This window comes from Lepidochelys kempii, chromosome 2 (assembly GCF_965140265.1).
Source record: "Lepidochelys kempii isolate rLepKem1 chromosome 2, rLepKem1.hap2, whole genome shotgun sequence".
Taxonomy (NCBI): domain Eukaryota; kingdom Metazoa; phylum Chordata; order Testudines; family Cheloniidae; genus Lepidochelys; species Lepidochelys kempii.
The window spans coordinates 2350006-2368559 of NC_133257.1; the positions used below are offsets into that span (position 1 = coordinate 2350006).

At 43.4% G+C, this 18554-nt stretch overlaps 1 protein-coding gene across 3 annotated transcripts in view; it reads left to right on the top strand.

The window, feature by feature from the left end:
• The window catches only part of HSF1 (heat shock transcription factor 1), a 75592-nt gene that overhangs the window by 30563 nt on the left and 26475 nt on the right, over nt 1-18554 (top strand). For all 3 annotated transcript variants that reach the window (XM_073329847.1, XM_073329848.1, XM_073329849.1), the window contains exon 4: nt 1889-2013. In XM_073329847.1, the coding sequence (XP_073185948.1) occupies nt 1889-2013 (125 nt within the window). The remainder of the gene's footprint in view (nt 1-1888; nt 2014-18554) is intronic.

Here is an 18554-nt window from a genome sequence, read left to right on the forward strand (position 1 = left end):
GTTTTCAGTGATCCTTTTCCAAAAATCCTTCCAGGCCACCCAGACACGGCAGCACCCTGTGCTGCATGATAGTCCCAGTGCACTCTGCAATAACTTTAGCAATAATTAGGTGCCACTTTCGCCGAGCAGCATTTAGTACCTCCACAGCACTGCACGGTCAGCGAAGGATATACCACATTGTGAGGTGCAGATCCCAAAGGGCCTTCTAGCTAGTAAAGGTGGGAGGGAGCTGCTGTTGGAATAAGTGAAATGTATTAACCCCTGTAATTGCTGGCAGGTTCAGAGAGCTCTCGCATGTTAAAGCCTTTGCGATTCATACCAGGGTGCTGTTCCCCATGAGATGTTTGTCAGGAAAATGAAACTGGCTCCTCAGAAGCTTCCCTTCAGCCCTTTAAGTACTTGCTATGGGAATGATGAGGCTGGCTGAGTCTGACTGCTGCTCAGGAAGCACTGGAAAAGGCTCCCCATCCTGTCTCCATGTCTTTGCTCTCGTCTTGGCCTTTCCTGGTACTGAAGACTGAGCTCTGTCTGATCCAATATGATGGGAGCTAATTTAGCTACAGCTAATCAGGAGAAAGTTCTTGGAGTCATCGTGGATAGTTCTCTGAAGAAGTCCATGCAGTGTGCAGCGGCACTCAAAAAAGCAAACAGGATGTTAGGTATCATTAAGAAAGGGATAGAGAATAAGACTGAGAATATCTTATTGCCCTTATATAAATCCATGGTATGCCCACATCTTGAATACTGCGCATAGATGTGGTCCCCTCGTCTCACAAAAGTATACGGGCATTAGAAAAGGTTCAGAAAAGGGCAACTAAAATGATGAGGGGGTTGGAACGGGTCCCATATGAGGAGAGATTAAAGATGCCAGGACTTTCCAGCTTGGAAAAGAGGAGACGAAGGGGGGATATGATAGAGGTATATAAAATCATGAGTGGTGCAGATAAAGTGAATAGGGAAAAGTTCTTTACTTGTTCCCATAATATAAGAACTAGGGGCCACCAAGTGAAATTAATGGGCAGCAGGTTTAAAAGAGATAAAAGGAAGTTCTTCTTCACTCAGCGCACAGTCAACCTGTGGGACTCCTTGCCTGAGGAGGTTGTGAAGGCTAGGACTATAACAGGTTTAAAAGAGAACTGGATAAATTCATGGAGGTTAAGTCCATTAATGGCTATTAGCCAGGATGGGTAAGGAATGGTGTCCCTAGCCTCTGTTTGTCAGAGGGTGGAGATGGATGGCAGGAGAGAGATCACTTGATCATTACCTGTTCTGTTCGCTCCCTCTGGGGCACCTGGCATTGGCCACTGTCGGTAGACAGATTACTGGGCTGGCTGGACCTTTGGTCTGACCCAGTCTGGCCAGTCTTATATTCTTATGATCTTTGAGTTACTAAAGTGCAGTAGCTCGAGTTACTCCTCAGGTGCTAATCTAATCTCACTGTGTAGTTGGAGTGTTTCACAGAGTGGTCACTTTCACTCTGCCCTCACTCCAGTGGGCTAGCTTGTTAGTACAGGAGTTAACTGTTGCAGTGAAGAGACACCCTTAGAATGTTACTTTCAAATTAGGTAGCTGTTGGTGCAATGGAAGACTGTGGAATTAATCAGAAAGTCAGTACAATGCTGACAGCTGTTTTCCAAGGTTCCAGTGCAGCTGTAGCATTTGCATTTCTGACCCAAAAGGATTCTGCTCCTTCAGGGAAGGGTCTGTAAACGATGGCCTTGTAGAAAAGTTATATAATAGGTGGCCAATCTGCGCCTGTCTGATTCGTTATATAATTAGGCCAGTGAGGATGGGGAAAGAGGATAGTTAATCTGCATTGCCATCTTTGATGCTTAGAGAACAATTTTATAGGGTGAAACCTCACTGTCCTCTTCCTTTCTGTCTCCAGGTCTCCAGTATAAAGAATGAGGATATAAAGGTTCGTCAAGATAATGTAACCAAGTTACTGACTGACGTCCAGATGATGAAAGGAAAGCAAGAGAGCATGGATTCCAAACTGATAGCGATGAAACAGTATGTATATGGGCAGGCCAGGAGATGTGGAATAACGTGCTCAATCTGACTTCCCTCTGAAAGTATTGTGTTCAAGACCACCTCTGGGCAGAGTCTAACTGCTTTGCATTGCTCTCTGCTTTCTTATATTTGCCAGAATCCCAGTGGTCTCAGGAGTGTAACCTTTGCTTTAAGAGGCTCTCTCCCCAGGGGAAGGAGGAGCTGGGGTTTGGGAGGGCTTCTGAACACCTCTAAATCCTCATAAAGACCTTGGTATCGTAGTGACCAACGCTGCAATCCTAGACAGAGTAAGGCTGTAATAATTTCCTTCTGGAATCCAGCATGGCCTTAGATGTCAGCTGGAGGGACGGCTAAGAACAGAGTGGTGTCTACCTCCTAGATTGTGTCACAACCAGACGTCTGATTCTCTGCATGGGGCTGGGTTCTGTCTCTTGATTCTCTTCCATCAAAATGTGGACATTCTGTTCTCCATGTTCTTACACCAAGACCATCACCTTGGTGTTCAAGTGACGGAATAATTCTTACCCCTTTGTGCTAATACTCCAGTCGTCTTTGAGCCCATTTTACGTGCACAATTTAAATTTCCACTTTGTTGCCAGCAACCCAGTACTTTTCCTTTGGTTGGGAGCATAGGGCATGTGATCTTGTCCAGTCACCATTAACACTCTTTGGTAAGTCAACCTTTGGGGGTCATCACAGAGCACTGTTGATCACCCCTTTACTGAGATTAAGCCAGCCTCCTGACCCACACAGGTCAGATTAGAATTCAGAAGTATGTAACCTATGCATGTTGGCGTCTGTAATCCATACAGCAACGGCTGGTTTTCCTGCCCAATGGCCGGATTTATTTTAAAGTTATGTTCTGCCAGTTAGACTTAAGATGAGATTTTTTCAAAGCCACCTATGGGATTTAGAGACCCAATTTCCATTAATTTTAGTGGGAAATGAACATCCAGATGCCTTAGGAAGATTTGCAAATCTCGGCTGGGTGGAATAAGTCATCTCCCACAGGAGATTTGCCTCAAGATGAGCGATAGCAAATGTCCAAGGTTTTGCCTTTGTTATGGAGAACCCTCCACCAGTGTTCCTAGGGACTGACCTGCTGTGGCTTACGAACTGGGGAGGATGCTGTCAAGTGCAGCGCTAGCCTTCAGCTCGCTGGCTGAACAGAGCAGGCCGGCCCAATGGGTACCTGGACGTGTGCATGCCCAATGGAGAGCACATCTTCCACACTGCCTTCGGAGAGCTCCCTTCTCCTGGATTTTATTGCTACCCCTTGTACTTACAGGTCACTTCTGCAGTGCTGGCCACATGCATGGGCGTGGAAGAGAACCTGCTTTGTCTCCAGGTTCTAAGTCAGGGTTCTCCAAACTACGGCCCAGCCCGCGGCTACATTTTTTCCGGCCCCCCAACCAATATCACATTGGGCGGCAGAAGCCCGTGGCGGGAATCCCAGAGCAGCAGCGGGCTGTGCAGCTCAGCCCGCCGTCACTCTGGGGTTCCCGCTGTGGGCTCCTCCCAACCCCTGCTCTGGGGTTCCCACCGCAGGCTCCTGCCAGCCGGGATCTCAGCCCGCTGCCAGCCTGGGTTCCTTCACCCAGGCCAGCAGCGGGCGCTGGGTGGGGCCAGCAGCGGAAACCCCCGAGTAGCCATGGCAGATCTTCATGACGTCACTGCGTTCCTGCGAGGGTCGCAGAGCTGATGAGCACAGTAGACAGGTTAGTAGCCGCAGAAGGAACAGGACATGTGATGAGTCGTTTCCCTTGGTTTTTGTCTTAGCGCGTATGTCAAACTAGTGACAAACATATATTCGTTGTGTTTAAGTCCATTGCTATTGGGGCAGTTATGTCGGGAAAAGGACAGGAGAGAGGTTGATTCTGAATGTTGCTTGTTTAAAGAACAATGGAGTGTGGCCTGTTTCGTTGTTGAATCAGGTAGTACAGCATTGTGTTTAGTATGTAACGAAACTATGGCAGTGCTAAAAGAATACAACATTCGTAGACATTATATAACCAAGCACTTGTTGAACTACTCTCAATTTACAGGAAAGCTACATTCAGATAAATTAGAATCCATGAAACGTGGCTTATCGTCACAACAGTTTATATTTAAGAAAAAGAAAATCGAGAACGAAGCTGCAACAAGAGCTAGCTTCTGAGTGGCACACCCGTTAGCAAAACGAGGAAAACCATTTACTGATGGCGAGCTAGTTAAAATATGTATGATTCAAGCAGCCAAAGAAATATACCCAGAAAAAGTAGATTTATTTAAGACAATTAGTCTTTCAGTGAACACAGTTGCTCACAGAATCGAGGACATTGGCAGTAATATAATTTTCCAGCTGAATGAAAAGGTTAAGAAGTTTGAGTGGTTTTCCCTCGCACTTAACGAGTCAACCGATGTTTCCGATACTTCACAGCTGCTGTTGTTTGTTCGCGGGGTCGACAGTAATTTTGAAGTTACGGAAGAACTAGCTTCTGTGCATAGTATGCATGGAACAACCACAGGTGAAGAGATTTTTTTCAAAGACGTTGAAAAGTCACTTCTCAATACAACCTGCAATGGAAACAACTGAAGTACGTTACAACCGATGAAGGTAGAAACGTGTGATTCAAAAAAAGGTTTGGTTGGACAAATCTACAAAGCTTGTGAAAGTGCGGGCTGTCCCAAGCCTAGTCTTCATTGCATTCTTCATCAGCAAGCATTGTGCGGGAAATATTTGGATTTATCATGTGTTATGAAACCTGTAGTTTCAACCGTGAATTTCATTCGCTCACATGGACTTAATCATCGTCAGTTCCAAGCATTTCTGGTGGAAATAGAATCAGAATATCATGATTTGCCCTACCGCACTTCAGTTCCATAGCTTAGCTGTGGAAAGGTTTTGTCACGATTTTTCTAGCTTAGAACTGAAATTGAAATGTTTTAAATTAAAAAAAAAAAAAAAGACGTCTACCTTTACTCACAAACAGTGAATGGCTTTGGAAATTAGCTTTTTTCGTAGACTTGACCAAGCACATGAATGACTTCAGTCTTAGACTACAGGGGGAAAACGGGTTTATCTGTGACATGTACACCCAGGTGAAAGCATTCAGGCAAAAACTAGTTCTTTTCAAGTCCCAGATGATGAGGGACTGCTTTGCTCATTTTACATGTTGTGAAAAGTTCAACCAAGAAACTGAATCACGATTCCCAACTAGGTTTGCACAAGAAATCATTTCTGATCCGAAGCTACAGTTCCAGGAGCGTTTCTCTGACCTTGATGTGAATGCAGGAGAAATACAGATCTTCCAAAGCCATTTGATTGCAATCTCAAAAAACTGCCACCTGAACTTCAAATGGAAGCGATTGACCTGCAATCCAATGACTTGTTAAAGGACAAATATAAGGAAGGAAATCTGGTAGAGTTCTCTGAATGCCTGTCAAGTGATCAATATGCTCATGTGTAAAACTTTGTCCGTGGATTAATGTCAGTGTTTGGCACTACTTATGTGAGTGTGAAAAACATTTTCAGTGATGAAATACGTGAAATCCAACCACAGATCGACCTTGTCTGATGAACACGTACAATCAATTCTGATAATAGGGAACACAAACTTTAAACCACAGCTAAATGCAATTTTGTCAGAAATTACCATACTTGTCAGTATCGTACTTCTCACTAATCCTAAAATACTATTTCTTTAACGATTTTGCGTATATTTAATTTTTTCACAGTTGCTTCGGCCCGCAAAGCCCCTTCAAAAATCTAATATGGCCATCATCTCATAAAGTTTGGAGACCCCTGTTCTAGTGATTCTCTTGATCTTTTGCCTGCCCCTGGGTCAGAGTGCCCAGCCCCAGCTGTATGAAATGCAGTTCTCCTCAGGCTCTTCCTTGCCAGTGAGGAAGAAAAGTAGTTCTTCCTTTCCTTTCCAGTAAGCAAAGGTGTCATGTAAAATACTCCTCATCATGCAGGGGTATATCTGCTTTTCCTATGCTCTGGTAGGTGGCAGAGCAATTGTTTCCTTTTGCCTTCAGGCAAGCAAAGTGATTCGTCCAGCACCACTCTGAATGAAAAGCTCTGTTCTGCAGTAAGAGTTTAAGATGACCAAGAGTTACCTTGATACAGCACATTGCAGCAAGTTTGTAGCCTGCTAGGGAGGTTTATGTTCGTTAGAGAGGACGTCTTTGACATTAATCTAAAACATACATGTTCTAGCTGATGACTTGTCAGTAATGGAACCTGTGTTAAATCTGTTCGAGTATATACCTGTGTTTCTGGGATGGGAGTTAATTTTTTATCCTGCTTTTCCTGGGAAATTAGTCAGCTGCCTAAAATGATCTAAGGCTGCTGCTTGCTCTGATGCAGCCTGGGACTTTTCAGCTTGGAAAAGAGACGACTAAGGTGAGATATGATAGAGGTCTATACAATCATGACTGGAGTGGAGAAAGTAAATAAGTGGTGTTGACTTTTTCTCATAACACACGAACTAGGGGTCACCAAGTGATTTTAATGGGCAGCAGGTTTAAAACAAACAAAAGGAAGTATTTCTTCACACAGTCAACCTGTGGAACTCCTTGTCAGAGGATGATGTGAATGCCAGGACTATAACAGGGTTCAAAAAAGAACTGGATAAGTTCCTGGAGGATGGGCAGGGATGGTGTCCCTATCCTCTGTTTGCCATAAGCTGGGAATGGGCGACGGGATGGATCACTTGATGATTCTGTTAATTCCCTCTGGGGCACCTGGCGTTGGCCACTGTCGGAAGACAGGATATTGGGCTAGATGAACCTTTGGTCTGACCCAGTATCGCCATGCTTATGTTCCTGGCAGCTCTAGACCCAGCTGCTCTGTGTCACTCTGCTCAGGTAGAAAGCACTGTCCTTCTAGCACCCCTGCTGCACAGTTGATTCGTTTTTACCCTGTATGTAGGGAATACAGAGCTTGAGAGCTTACAGCAGCCAACCTGGATCCCATTGGTCAGTCTTTGTCCTTCATTGCTTCTAAGATGTATTTCTGTCACTCCTATTTATTCATACACACAGCCACTGATGACTTGCTGATGTGACAGTAACAGAAACTTAAACCTGAAGAAGAGCCCAGTGTAAGCTCAAAAGCTGGTGTCTCTAACCAACAGAAGCTGGTCCAATAAAAGATATTACCCCCTACACCTTTTCTTAGCAATAGAAACTGGCATCTTGCTTCATGAGAAAAGCAGCAGCCCCAGTGCCATCTCTTTGGCAGATGACGGGTACTGTCCAAACAGGTAACCTGTCTGTACAGTGTCTAGTGTAACTGGGCCCCAGTCAAATTGAGGAGTTTGTAGGTGCTACTGTAACTACAAGTAACTCTTCCCCGGGAGCCAAAAGGCACATCTAATTTGCATACGAGTAATTTGCTGCAGAGTTTATCTTTACTAGATAGTAACAGCCCAGAGAGACTAGAGATCCCAGCATGCAGTGCTTATCTCTCTGTGGCTACTTCTTGGATCAAATGCAGTGACTTAATGTCTGGGACCATACTTGTATATTAAAGATAAATACATTGAAGTGGAATTGTAGATCTCTGTAGGCTGTACTCTGACTGCACTACCCTGTGGGAATAGAATGAACATCATCGACTGTGAACTGCGTGCCTGTGTAAGCCACTAGGTGGAGTGCATACAGCAGTGTTCTGGAGAGAAGATGCTGCCAGGTTCACGTTCTTGGCACTAGGGTTCAGAGCAGCATTGTCTCCCTGCAAATAGGAAGAGAATTATTGACCCAGAAATACAAAATTGTATGTTGCACTTCGTGTAATAAACTAGCAAGGCGCCTCTCACAGAACTAAGTTTTTTTCAGACAAGCACTTAAGCGTTAAATAGAGAAATGGTACAAATGCTTTGACAGGCCGTGGTCCCTGTGGAGGAGTATGCTCCATGGCCTTCAAGTTAGAACGTATACCTATTCAGATGAAGGCTATCTATAGGCCACGTCTCCGTGACAAGGGACTCTTGTGATGACTTTTCCAACCACCTTACCCCTGTCCAAATTCTAGATCTTCCCAGCCTCTTGCAGGTTCCCTGTCTGTGATCAATACAGCTGCATGCCTCTGCTCTTACCTCCCTTTAGCACCTACTCATCATTATACTTGGATTGCCACCCTTTCATCCTGTCTCCAGCTTCCCTTTCCTTAGCAGGGTTCTGAAGAAAATAATCTCCTCTTACTTTTCTGCACATCCCTCCCAGAGCATACTTAATGTTAATCTCAGTACTGTGGCTGCTGATCTGCATCTGGCCTCTGAACCCAACTCGGTTCTCATCCTAGCTGGTGTCTGTGTAGCTTTTGCTATTCTTGATCACTCTGTTTTAATGTTTTCTCCAGCCCTCTCTCCTGGTTTGAACCCTAACTCTTACCGCTCCTTTTTCATTCAGGTGGTCACTTTACATCTTCTTATCTCCTCTGCTGTGGGATCTCTCTAGACTCTGTCCTTGCTCTTATTCTCCCTCTGTCTCTGAGATGTCTATTGCAAGTTTCACTTCTAAAACTTGATATAGAGCTTATGTACATTTTAAGGTCTTTCAGTTGTTCCTACTACTGTTCCCTTTAGTCACTACAGGGGCTGTTACAGACAACAGTCAGGTCTTTATTCAAGTGTTGGAATCCTGCCTTAGCAGGACCAGAGGATGAGCAGAGAATTGTATTGATGTGCAGGAATAATGGGGTTTAATCTTTGTATGCAAGCGTAAAATGTAGCTAGAATATGCAGGAGACTGGGACCACTATGTATTTGTGGGGTGAAGGAAACCAGCCACCTGAAGAAATGAAAGGTGAAAAGATAAATGAGCAGACACGGCATGGACAGTAGAGGAATTCTCAGCATTCTGGGACATGCTGATAATGCCTCTAAATAGGCCTCCCCCATTATTATGTATGAGCCAGTCATCTCGGGGCTCCTACTGCAAAGCTTTTAGTCACCCAGGCTGCTTCACTTGGCAGATAAGATTACTAGACCAGTGATGGCTTCCTATTGTGGTGCTACAGAAATAATCTGAAAGAACTAGTGTGCATGGGCGTGGGAGAAGACCATGCCTTACTCTGCAACATCTTGGCTCATTCTGGCTAAAGATGAGTGTGACGGGTTCCCCCTGTGGTGCCACCTGGAACTGGGGCACCACTGAGCCCACCAGCCTGGGCTCCTTTTACACTGTATGGCTGTGACAAACTCTCTCCAGGCTCCAACCTGCTTTTTCACCAGCACCCAGGCAGGCAGGGACACACCCAGCTGCAGTTACATGCAGATGCTGTGATCAGCCCTGCATGGGAAGGCTTCAGCTCATGAAATTCGCCCCCTCCCTAAATGTAGAGAGGAATATACAGCAGCTTTCTGCCACAAATTATGACTTCCACATTCACAAAGCAAAAATAAGTTTATTAACTACAAAAGATAGATTTTGTGATAAGATTCTTCTAAGGCATATTGTTTTCTCTAATGGCCCCTTCCACACCCAGCTTTTCAGAATAAAAGCCTCTTGTCTAGTGGGCGTTTCCCAGGTGTAAACACATTTGTAATACAGATATATAGTCAATATTCCTAACTTCAGGTACAGAAATGATACATGCATACAAATAGGATAATTGTATTCAGTAAATCAGAACCTTTCCAATGATATCTCACATGACCCATCTTGCATAAAATACATCATAATTATGCCATAATCATATAACACTCTCTATGAAGAATATGGGGTGTAGAACGCAGTAAGATTTTCTATGCTCTTTTCATGTACTGATAGCATAGACTACTTTAGAGAGTTTGCAGAAAAAAAGAGATATTCCTGAACTCCAGTGGTGCGTGAGGAGGTATAGCCAGAAGCTAAGAATCAGAGTAAAGAAGAGGTTATTGTGACCAAAAGGAAGACTGGTCAGTTTTGTGGGAAGAAGTTTCATGAAAAGTGCCCCAAAGCTCCCCTGTAAAGAGTTCCAATTTGGCCCCTGAATTTCTCAGCAAAAATTTCTTCTTCCATGTCCCCATTGCTGTAAATAGATAAGCTCATATCAAAGAGGCTTGTGAAACATACTTCTTCTAAAACATGCATTTCGGTACTGCGAAATGCAAGGTCATATGTCTATAGACAAAGAATGTAGGCCATATTTACAGGATCCTAGGAACCAGTGATTCTGAAAGACTTCAGCTAATTATCCATGACCCTGAACGAGTTTCTAGTGCGACACTGGCCAGAAGGACTAATGGGTATATAAACGGGGGGCTCACAATTAGAAGGATTGTTTTACCTCTCCGTTTGGCACTAGTGTGACCATTCTTGGAGTACCGTGTCCAGTTCTGGTGTCTGCTTCAAGAAGGATATTGAAAAATTGGGGAGTTCAGGGAAGAGACACACGAGCGATGAAAAGATTCTAAAACATGCCTCATAATGAGATACTCCAGGAGCTCAGTCTAGTTAGCTTATCAAAGAGAAAGTGCGGCAGGACTGGATCAGCGTAAATACCTACGTAGGGAAAAGAAATTTGATAGACAGCTCTTCAATTTAGTGTACGTGACAAGTTCCAGTAGCTGTAAGTTGAAGCTAGACAGACTAAAAGTAAGGTGCAAATTTAACAGTGAGGGTAATTAACCATTAGAGCAATTCACCAAGGTCAGTAGTGGATTCTCAATCACTGGAAACTTTTAAAATCAAGATTAGATGTTTTTCTAAGAGATGCTTTAGTTCAACCACGCCTATTGGGGTTGAAACATGAGTTGATTCAGGGAAGTCCAATGGTCTGCGATATACAGATCAGACTAGATGATCACAATAGTTCATGGTCCTTTCTGACCTTAAAATCTCTGAATCTATAAAACAATATCTGGTATGAAAGTTGAGTTTCTAATGCTCAACGTGACATCCTGTCAATATTTTCCCCCGCCCTTAAAGCTTACCTGTCCCTGCTTCTGACTGGATTTCAGGCAGTGCAGTCCCCTGGTCCCCTCTTTGAAGTAAGGACATTATCATCATAGCAGGTCAAGATGCCCTCACCCAGCAGGAATTGCAAGAGATGAGAATGTATACAAATGCTGCTTACCCATTTTGCTACACATTGGCCTCTGATCTGACTGAATCAGCTGCTCAGCGATGCACTTTTCAGCTATTCTGTAACAGTTTAGGAGTCACTTGTGCAAAATTGGAATGATTTGTATAGAATTGTAACAATACTAAGTTATCTAATGTTTTCCTGTCCAAAATGTTTAACAGCCATTATCTAAATCCTCAAACTCTGTGGGAAATTGGCAAGTCTTATCCTCCTTGTACAGATCTGGAGAGAAGTGGTGAGTCTTGCACTATTCAACCACATCTCTCTCAACAAAACGCTCAGGTCCGTGTTACTCAGGTAGAGTTCAGTCTGCCCAATGCGTGCTGGTGGAGCAGAGCATGGTCATTCCTAGGAATTTATGTGAAACCGAATGCGTTTGTATTTGTTGTAAAGCACCTTTTGCTGAAGTGTGGTAAGTAGCCTCTGTTGGACCACAAGCTTGAAGCCATGTTCTCAGAGCCTAGTACACTATATTCTTCTTTCTTTTTGTATCTAAAGGTTTGGTTTGAGTTTTTTCACTCATCTTAAAAACACCAGATGCAATTTATATCAGACCCTTTTGTCGACATTAAAGAGAGTTTATGGTCACAGCTTGTCTCCTGTTGAGAGTAAGATCTCTGTAGCCTATTGAAAGTGCATGTGGCTTGGAGCCAGCAAAGAGAAGACTGGCGGTTTTATTGGGTTTGACTTGGACATCATCTCGGGCAAATCCAATATAATGCTCATTGTAACTATCTCTTTATTGCACCACTGTGAACAGACTTCCTCAAGTCTTTGCATGTTGACTTGTTTAGCTCATACAGTCTGCCTGAAAAACTGGGGAATGCAATTAAGCACAAGTTCACCAGCTCATGACTGGATAGTTTGCTACTAGTCTTTAGCATTGGCATCCATGATAGAAAGTAGACGACACACTGAACTTTGGTGTATGAAAATATTTATCCATCCTTGTCAGCAGCTCATTCAGCAGGAATGGATAGTGCTCCACAGCGGCGGAGAGAGTTTGCAGGCTAGGACATGACTTCCCTGGAGTACAACAGACTCCCACCTGCTCCAGTTCTGAGCTCAGCTCGTGTACTCTTAGTGTCAGACAAGCAAATGTACTGACCCCTCCCCCTCAGGAAGAGGGGGGTTCCTATCTTTTTCTTCCCTTTCCTTTCTGGGGCTCTGGGGAATCAGAAATGCCTTGGGTGACACTGCCTGGAATGGCAGCATCCACTAAGAAAGGGTCCGCTGCTCAGTCAGCTCCTTGCCGGCTCGGTAGAGTTCAAGGCCGCATCACTTCAGGATTTTTCTCCTTAAGTTACATTGCACAGACCAAGCAACTCATTATGTTTCCCAGAAAGCATAAACACTCCCTTGGCCTCTTGCTAAAGGAGTCATCTTTATTCTGGCACTCTGGCAGCAGCACCCTTTTCAGATGCTTTCATACTCTAGCTGGCTGCAGTGATATTTCAGAGTTAAGGTTGCAAGAGCATCACGAACACAATTTACAAACTGACCAGTCAACCACATGCCTCATTTGGAACCGGAAGAACATAATCCGGCAGCAGCAGAGAACCGTGCATGTGTACCTTACATCAGCACAGGTGAGCCGCTATAGCTGTGCCACTTTAAGGTCTCCCATATAGCCGCTCTTTGCTGGCAGGAGAGAGCTCTCCTGCTGGCAAAATAAAACCGTCCCCAACGAGTGGTGGTAGCTTTGTCAGCAGGAGAGAGTCTCCCGCCAGCAAAGCACTGTCCATCCTGGCATTTTCTGTCTGTAAAACTTTTGTCCGTCAGGAGGGCACACCCCGGCCAACAGAAATGCAATGTAGACATAGCCTAAAACTGTAGTTGCTTTTTTGTGCCCTAACTCAGATGGTTCACTTTAAAGTGTCAGATTTATCCTCATCGAGGACTAAAATCCATGCATGACCTTTCAAGAAATGTAGTTAGAAATAACTGTTCAAAACTGCCATGCTGACGTGTGGGGGTCCTATGTGTGACATCGCACTAGTAGTTTGTTGTCTTGGTGATTACACAGACCAACAAAAACAGTCCATGGATTTGAACAATTAATATTTCCGAGCAAAGACCAACCTGTTAACTCAGAGTTATTGGAGCCCCTCGACTTCTGTGATTATCTACAGCCACATGCTTATCACTTGAAAAAGGAGGACTTGTGGCACCTAAGAGACTGAGCATAAGCTTTTGTGAGCTACAGCTCACTTCATGTGGTAACACCTATTCTTTCATGTTCTCTGTGTATATAAATCTCCCCACTGTATTTTCCACTGCGTGCATCCGATGAAGTGAGCTGTAGCTCACAAAAGCTCATGCTCAAATAAATTGGTTAGTCTCTAAGGTGCCACAAGTCCTCCTTTTCTTTTTGCAGGTACAGACTAACACGGCTGCTATTCTGAAACCTATGCTTGTCACTTTTGTGTAATTGCCCCCTCTCCTCTCGGTTCTGTGTGTCCAGTTCAAGCTTTGATGGCTGACTCACCTTCCCTAATCAGTCACACAGCTTGTTTGTGCAGTGCATTGAACACCACTCTACTTCCCCTTCTTCACCTCTGGTTCCTTACTGCACCTCCTCTCGCCAGCCTGTTGCAGTGTTTCCTTTGCTCTAACAGCCCTGCATGGATTTGTACTCGCCAGTTATTTCATCGTCTGACCTGTGCTTAAAATAGTAAATTGTGTTCACTTTGATAGCTTTACCTAGAAAATCTTAGGAATCTGCTGGGGGGGAAAGGGCACATATTTTAACTCGGGCTGTCAAGCGATTAAAAAAATTAATAATGTAATTTAAAAAATTAATTGTGATTAATTGCACTGTTAATAGAATACCATTTATTTAAATAGTTTTTGATGTTTTCTACGTTTTCAAATATATTGATTTCAATTACCATACTAGAATACAAAATGTACAGTGCTCACTTCATATTTATTACAAATACTTGCACAGTAAAAAACAAAAAATTTTCAGTTAATGTAATACAAATGTAGTGCAATTTACAAATGTAGATTTTTTTGTTACATAATTTCACTCAAAAAACAAAATCTAAAACTTTAGAGCTTACATGTCCACTCACTCCTAGTGCTTGTTCAGCCAGTCGCTCAGACAAGTGTGTTTACATTTGAAGGAGATAATGTTCCCCGCTTCTTGTTTACAGTGTCACCTGAAAGTGACAACAGGTATTTGCATGTCACTGTTATAGCTGGTGTGTCAAGATATTTATGTACTAGATGCGCTAAACATTCATATGTCCCTTCATGCTTCAACTACCATCCCAGAGGACAAGAGTCCATGCCGATGACATGTTCTGTTCAATAATGAGCCAAAGCAGTGCTGACTGACGCATGTTCATTTTCATTATCTGAGTCGGGTGCCACCAGCAGAAGGTTGATTTTCTTTTTTGGTGATTCAGTTCTGTAGTTTCCGCATCAGAGTGTTGCTCTCTTAAGACCTCTTAAAGTATGTTCCACACCTCATCCCTCTCAGATTTTGGAAGGGCACTTCAGATTCTTAAACCTTGGGTTGAGTGATGTAGCTATCTTTAGAAATGTCACATCAGTCCCTTCTTCGCATTTTGTCAAATCAGCAGTGAAAGCGTTCTTAAAATGAACAATGTGCTGGGTCATCATTCGAGATTGCTGTGACATGAAATATATGGCAGAATGCGGGTAGAACAGAGCAGGAAACATACAATTCTTCCCCAAGGAGTTCAGTCACAAATTTAATTAATGCATTTTTTTTAATAAGCATCATCAGTATGGAAGCAAGTTCTCTGGAATGGAAGCTGAAGCATGAAGGGGCATATGAATCTCTAGCGCATCTGGCACGTAAATACCTTGCAATGCCACTACAACAGTACCATGCAAACGCCTGTTCTCACTTTCAGGTGACATTGTAAATAAGAAGTGGGCAGCTTCATGTCCCGTAAATGTAAACAAACTTGTTTGTCTTAGTGATTGGCTGAACCAGGAGAAGGACTGAGTGGACTTGTAGGCTCTAAAGGTTTACATTGTTCTATTTTTTGAGTGCAGTTTATGTAACAAAGAAATCTACATTTGTAAGTTGCACTTTCACAATAAAGAGATTGCACTACAGTACTTGTATGAGGTGAACTGAAAATACAACTTCTTTTATCATTTTTACAGTGCAAATACTTGTAATCGGAAATAATATGAAGTGAGCACTGTACATTTTGTATTCTGTGTTGTGATTGATTGAAATCAATATATTTGAAAATGTAGAAAAACATCAAAGTATTTAATACATTTCAATTGGTATTCTATTGTTTAACAGTGCAAGTGTGATTAATCGCGATTAATTTTTTTTAGTTAATCATGTGAGTTAACTGCGATTAATTGACAGCCCTAGTTTTAACCCTATCCCTGTGGCTAGGTTGTTATCTTGAGGTATTTCAAATTAGGCTAATGAGTGACCAATACATAAACTAAAATTAGACAAAGTGGCTAGTGTTGAATTGCTCCAGTTTCTATTGGCCTCCATTCCTCCTCCCTCTGTTTTTGTTTCTCCTGGATCCTTAGTTCCAGTTTTAGAAGGTTTTGCAAGCCAAAATCTTTCTTCTGGGATCTTTAGGCTGGAACTTGTTTTGGTTTTACATTGACAGCTAAAATTAAAAAGCTGCTGGCTCTTACAAAGTGCCATACGCAGCCTGGGGTTGAAGTGTTCCTCATCTGAAAATGTTCCTTCCTGGCTCCAGACCAGCTAGTGTCTCAAACAACAAACAATTCTGTAACACAGGAGTGTATGTAGGAGTTATCAGCAGGCCTCTAAAGAAAGTGGCTGTAAAGAAGGTGTCATTATTTTGTAACTTCTTACCCTGGCCACAGTCATGCACGGGAACACCTTTTCATTTGTATGCATGCTCCCTCTGTAGACTAGGGTGATGTATAATTGGCATCTGGTCAGCAGCTGTTTTGGAAAAGAAGATACTGAAACGGTTTCACATTAATGCTACAACCCTGACAAACAAAGTTTGATTGTTGATTTAGTAGGAGCAGCGTGGAGAAGCAAACCCAGCAGTCTTGAGTTAGGAATGGAGAAATCCTCCCTGGATCTTGTGATTGTTCTTGCTGACAGGCTCCTTTGCTGGGAGGAAGGGGAAGGGCCATACCTGAGGACTAGTACCAGTCTCCCTCTCCTAGGCATGGGCCATGCTCAGACCGTACCCCACACACACTCTCTCCAGTTTGCTTTACTAAGTGCTACTACCCTCATGCAAAACACAAAGCAGGAAGGTGAGGCAGAGAAGTTGTCACTTCCTAGTGATTCATTGGCTCTGCTTTTGTCCAGTGGGAGCTGAAGTGTATCCAAAAGTTTAATTATAAACAGATTGTTGAAAGCAATGGGCTAGCCATGGTGTCTGCACCTGTTTTTATCGGCTTCCCCCTGCATCCTTCAGGGACTGCATTTGCTTTGGCTTGGCGCGTGAAGCTTTGCCATGGAACGCTGAGAGCACTTCCTGCTGACCAGACTCTGTTTACAAGGCCTGCCACTTTTACAAGGCCCCAGTTGCTAACAGAATTTAAAAGTTAAAATTTCTCTTGATAAAAATAAATCTACTCAGACACCAGAACTTGGCCTTTGCTGTATGATTCCTCTTCACCAGAATTCGTTTACCATATGCAAAACCGCCAGTAAATCATACCAGATAATTTTGACCCGCGTAACTTTCTTTATCATTTCAGGTTTCCAAAAGCAACATAATATATATTATTATTTGACATGGCCCTAAGAGGATAGTTTTGCATTAGAACATTTGTTGAAAAGATTGAATCCATCAGTGTTAGGTGAGAGAAAAGCTGAGGCAGGACATAATGAAGCCAACTAGGTGATAGCCAAGCTTTTAGTCAGTCTAAGAAAACCTCGTTCATGGAAGCCTTCCACTTTCTGGCACTAAGCTGCTTGAAATCTTTTGGGAGTTGAGTAGCTGAGCAACTTTCCTAGTTCTAAATTTAAAATTAGAGTAAAAGGTAGAACTTTATAACCCTGTTTTCTCTCTACCACTCCTGAGTAGTTCTTAGAGAAACAGTTTTGCTCTGAATATCGGCTTAATAGGAATGGGGAAAAATGAAGCCCAGTCTATCTAGCAAAGGCATAAAATCTGGAAGAGGATCTTGTGTGAACTTTCTGGCTAGATATTTTCCGTGTTTTACACTATACTTTATGAGCTTGTAATCTTGTGCCCATTCCTGAGGATTGGGCAAAAGGTCTGTCTAGGACCAGTGGGTCAGTGGTTAACCAACACCTCTTTCCAGTGAGATGGGCATGGTGTCTTAAACTGAAGCCCCTCCATTTGTAAACTGGTGGTAGGAGTAAAAAATGGGTTTATACCTATAAAAAAATCCCCTCCCACCCCCCCTATCCTTGTACTGCTATTTTGAACCCATTTCCATTTAATTGTGTTGAAATCCAACTGGAACTTGCTCTGTTTTTCTGAGCAGCAGACCTGGGGGGAGGAGGACTTTTTTTATTATTTGCAAACAAATCCTGTGCAAGCACCCTAATCTTTTATTTTACAGTGTTCGTCAATGGATTGGGTTCTTCACAGAAGGCACACGTGATCTCTGCCCCAAAAAGTGTCTGTCAGCTAGTGGGGAGAGGAAGGATGAGGGTAACAGTGATGGGACCATGCCAGTATTCAATTAAGGCATGTGCACACCTTGTTGTGTTTCCCTTCCTGCTTATGTATAAAAGGAAATCTCCAGGGAAGAGAGGAATGAGCGTGATTACTGACTCACTGCAGGTATCACGGGAGTAGTGAGTGTTTTCATGAGGAACTTGCAGCAGGAGAGGGTGGTGAATGGGAGGAGGAGAGTGTTCTATGTGTAGAGGAGCATAGAAAGAGGAGAAGGTGCTTATGGGACAAACAAATGAGTAGGGCACACAGCTGGCGTCATGGACAGAGCAGACTGTGGGCTGTGCGCTAGTTAATTTGCAATGTACAAATCCTGGGTTATCGGTCTGGGTCATTGTACAGCACTTTTTGTCACGGTATCAGAGTGCCCGTCATGAATGGAAGCTGCTTTTGCCATGTTAGAAATGTCAGAGTGAAAACCCTGGAGATCAGGACTTTCTGGGCCATTTCATTAGAAATCCAGCCTTCTGTAGTGAAAGTAGGGCCGATTTTCAAGAAGTATCTGCTTTTCTCCCCTTCTGCTCCCTGTTTTGTGCTGCAAGGATCAAGAGAGCAGTTTTCAACAAGGAATTCCACTGCCCCAAAGCACAGACCTGGGCCTCATGCAAACCTCTTCCACATGTTGCTGCACAAAGAGACTATGATCAGTACTTGTTAGCCAGGTTGCTGTAGGTCCACGCAGTACTAACTTAGGGGTGCCGGTAGTGTAGTAATGCTAAGTACAAGCCAAGCACGGTTAAGTTGACCTTGCCCTTGGGGAATAATAGTAAAGATGGGCCCTCACCCCAGCTCCTTGGTAGGGGTTTCCCAAGGCAGTAATGAGGAAGCTGACC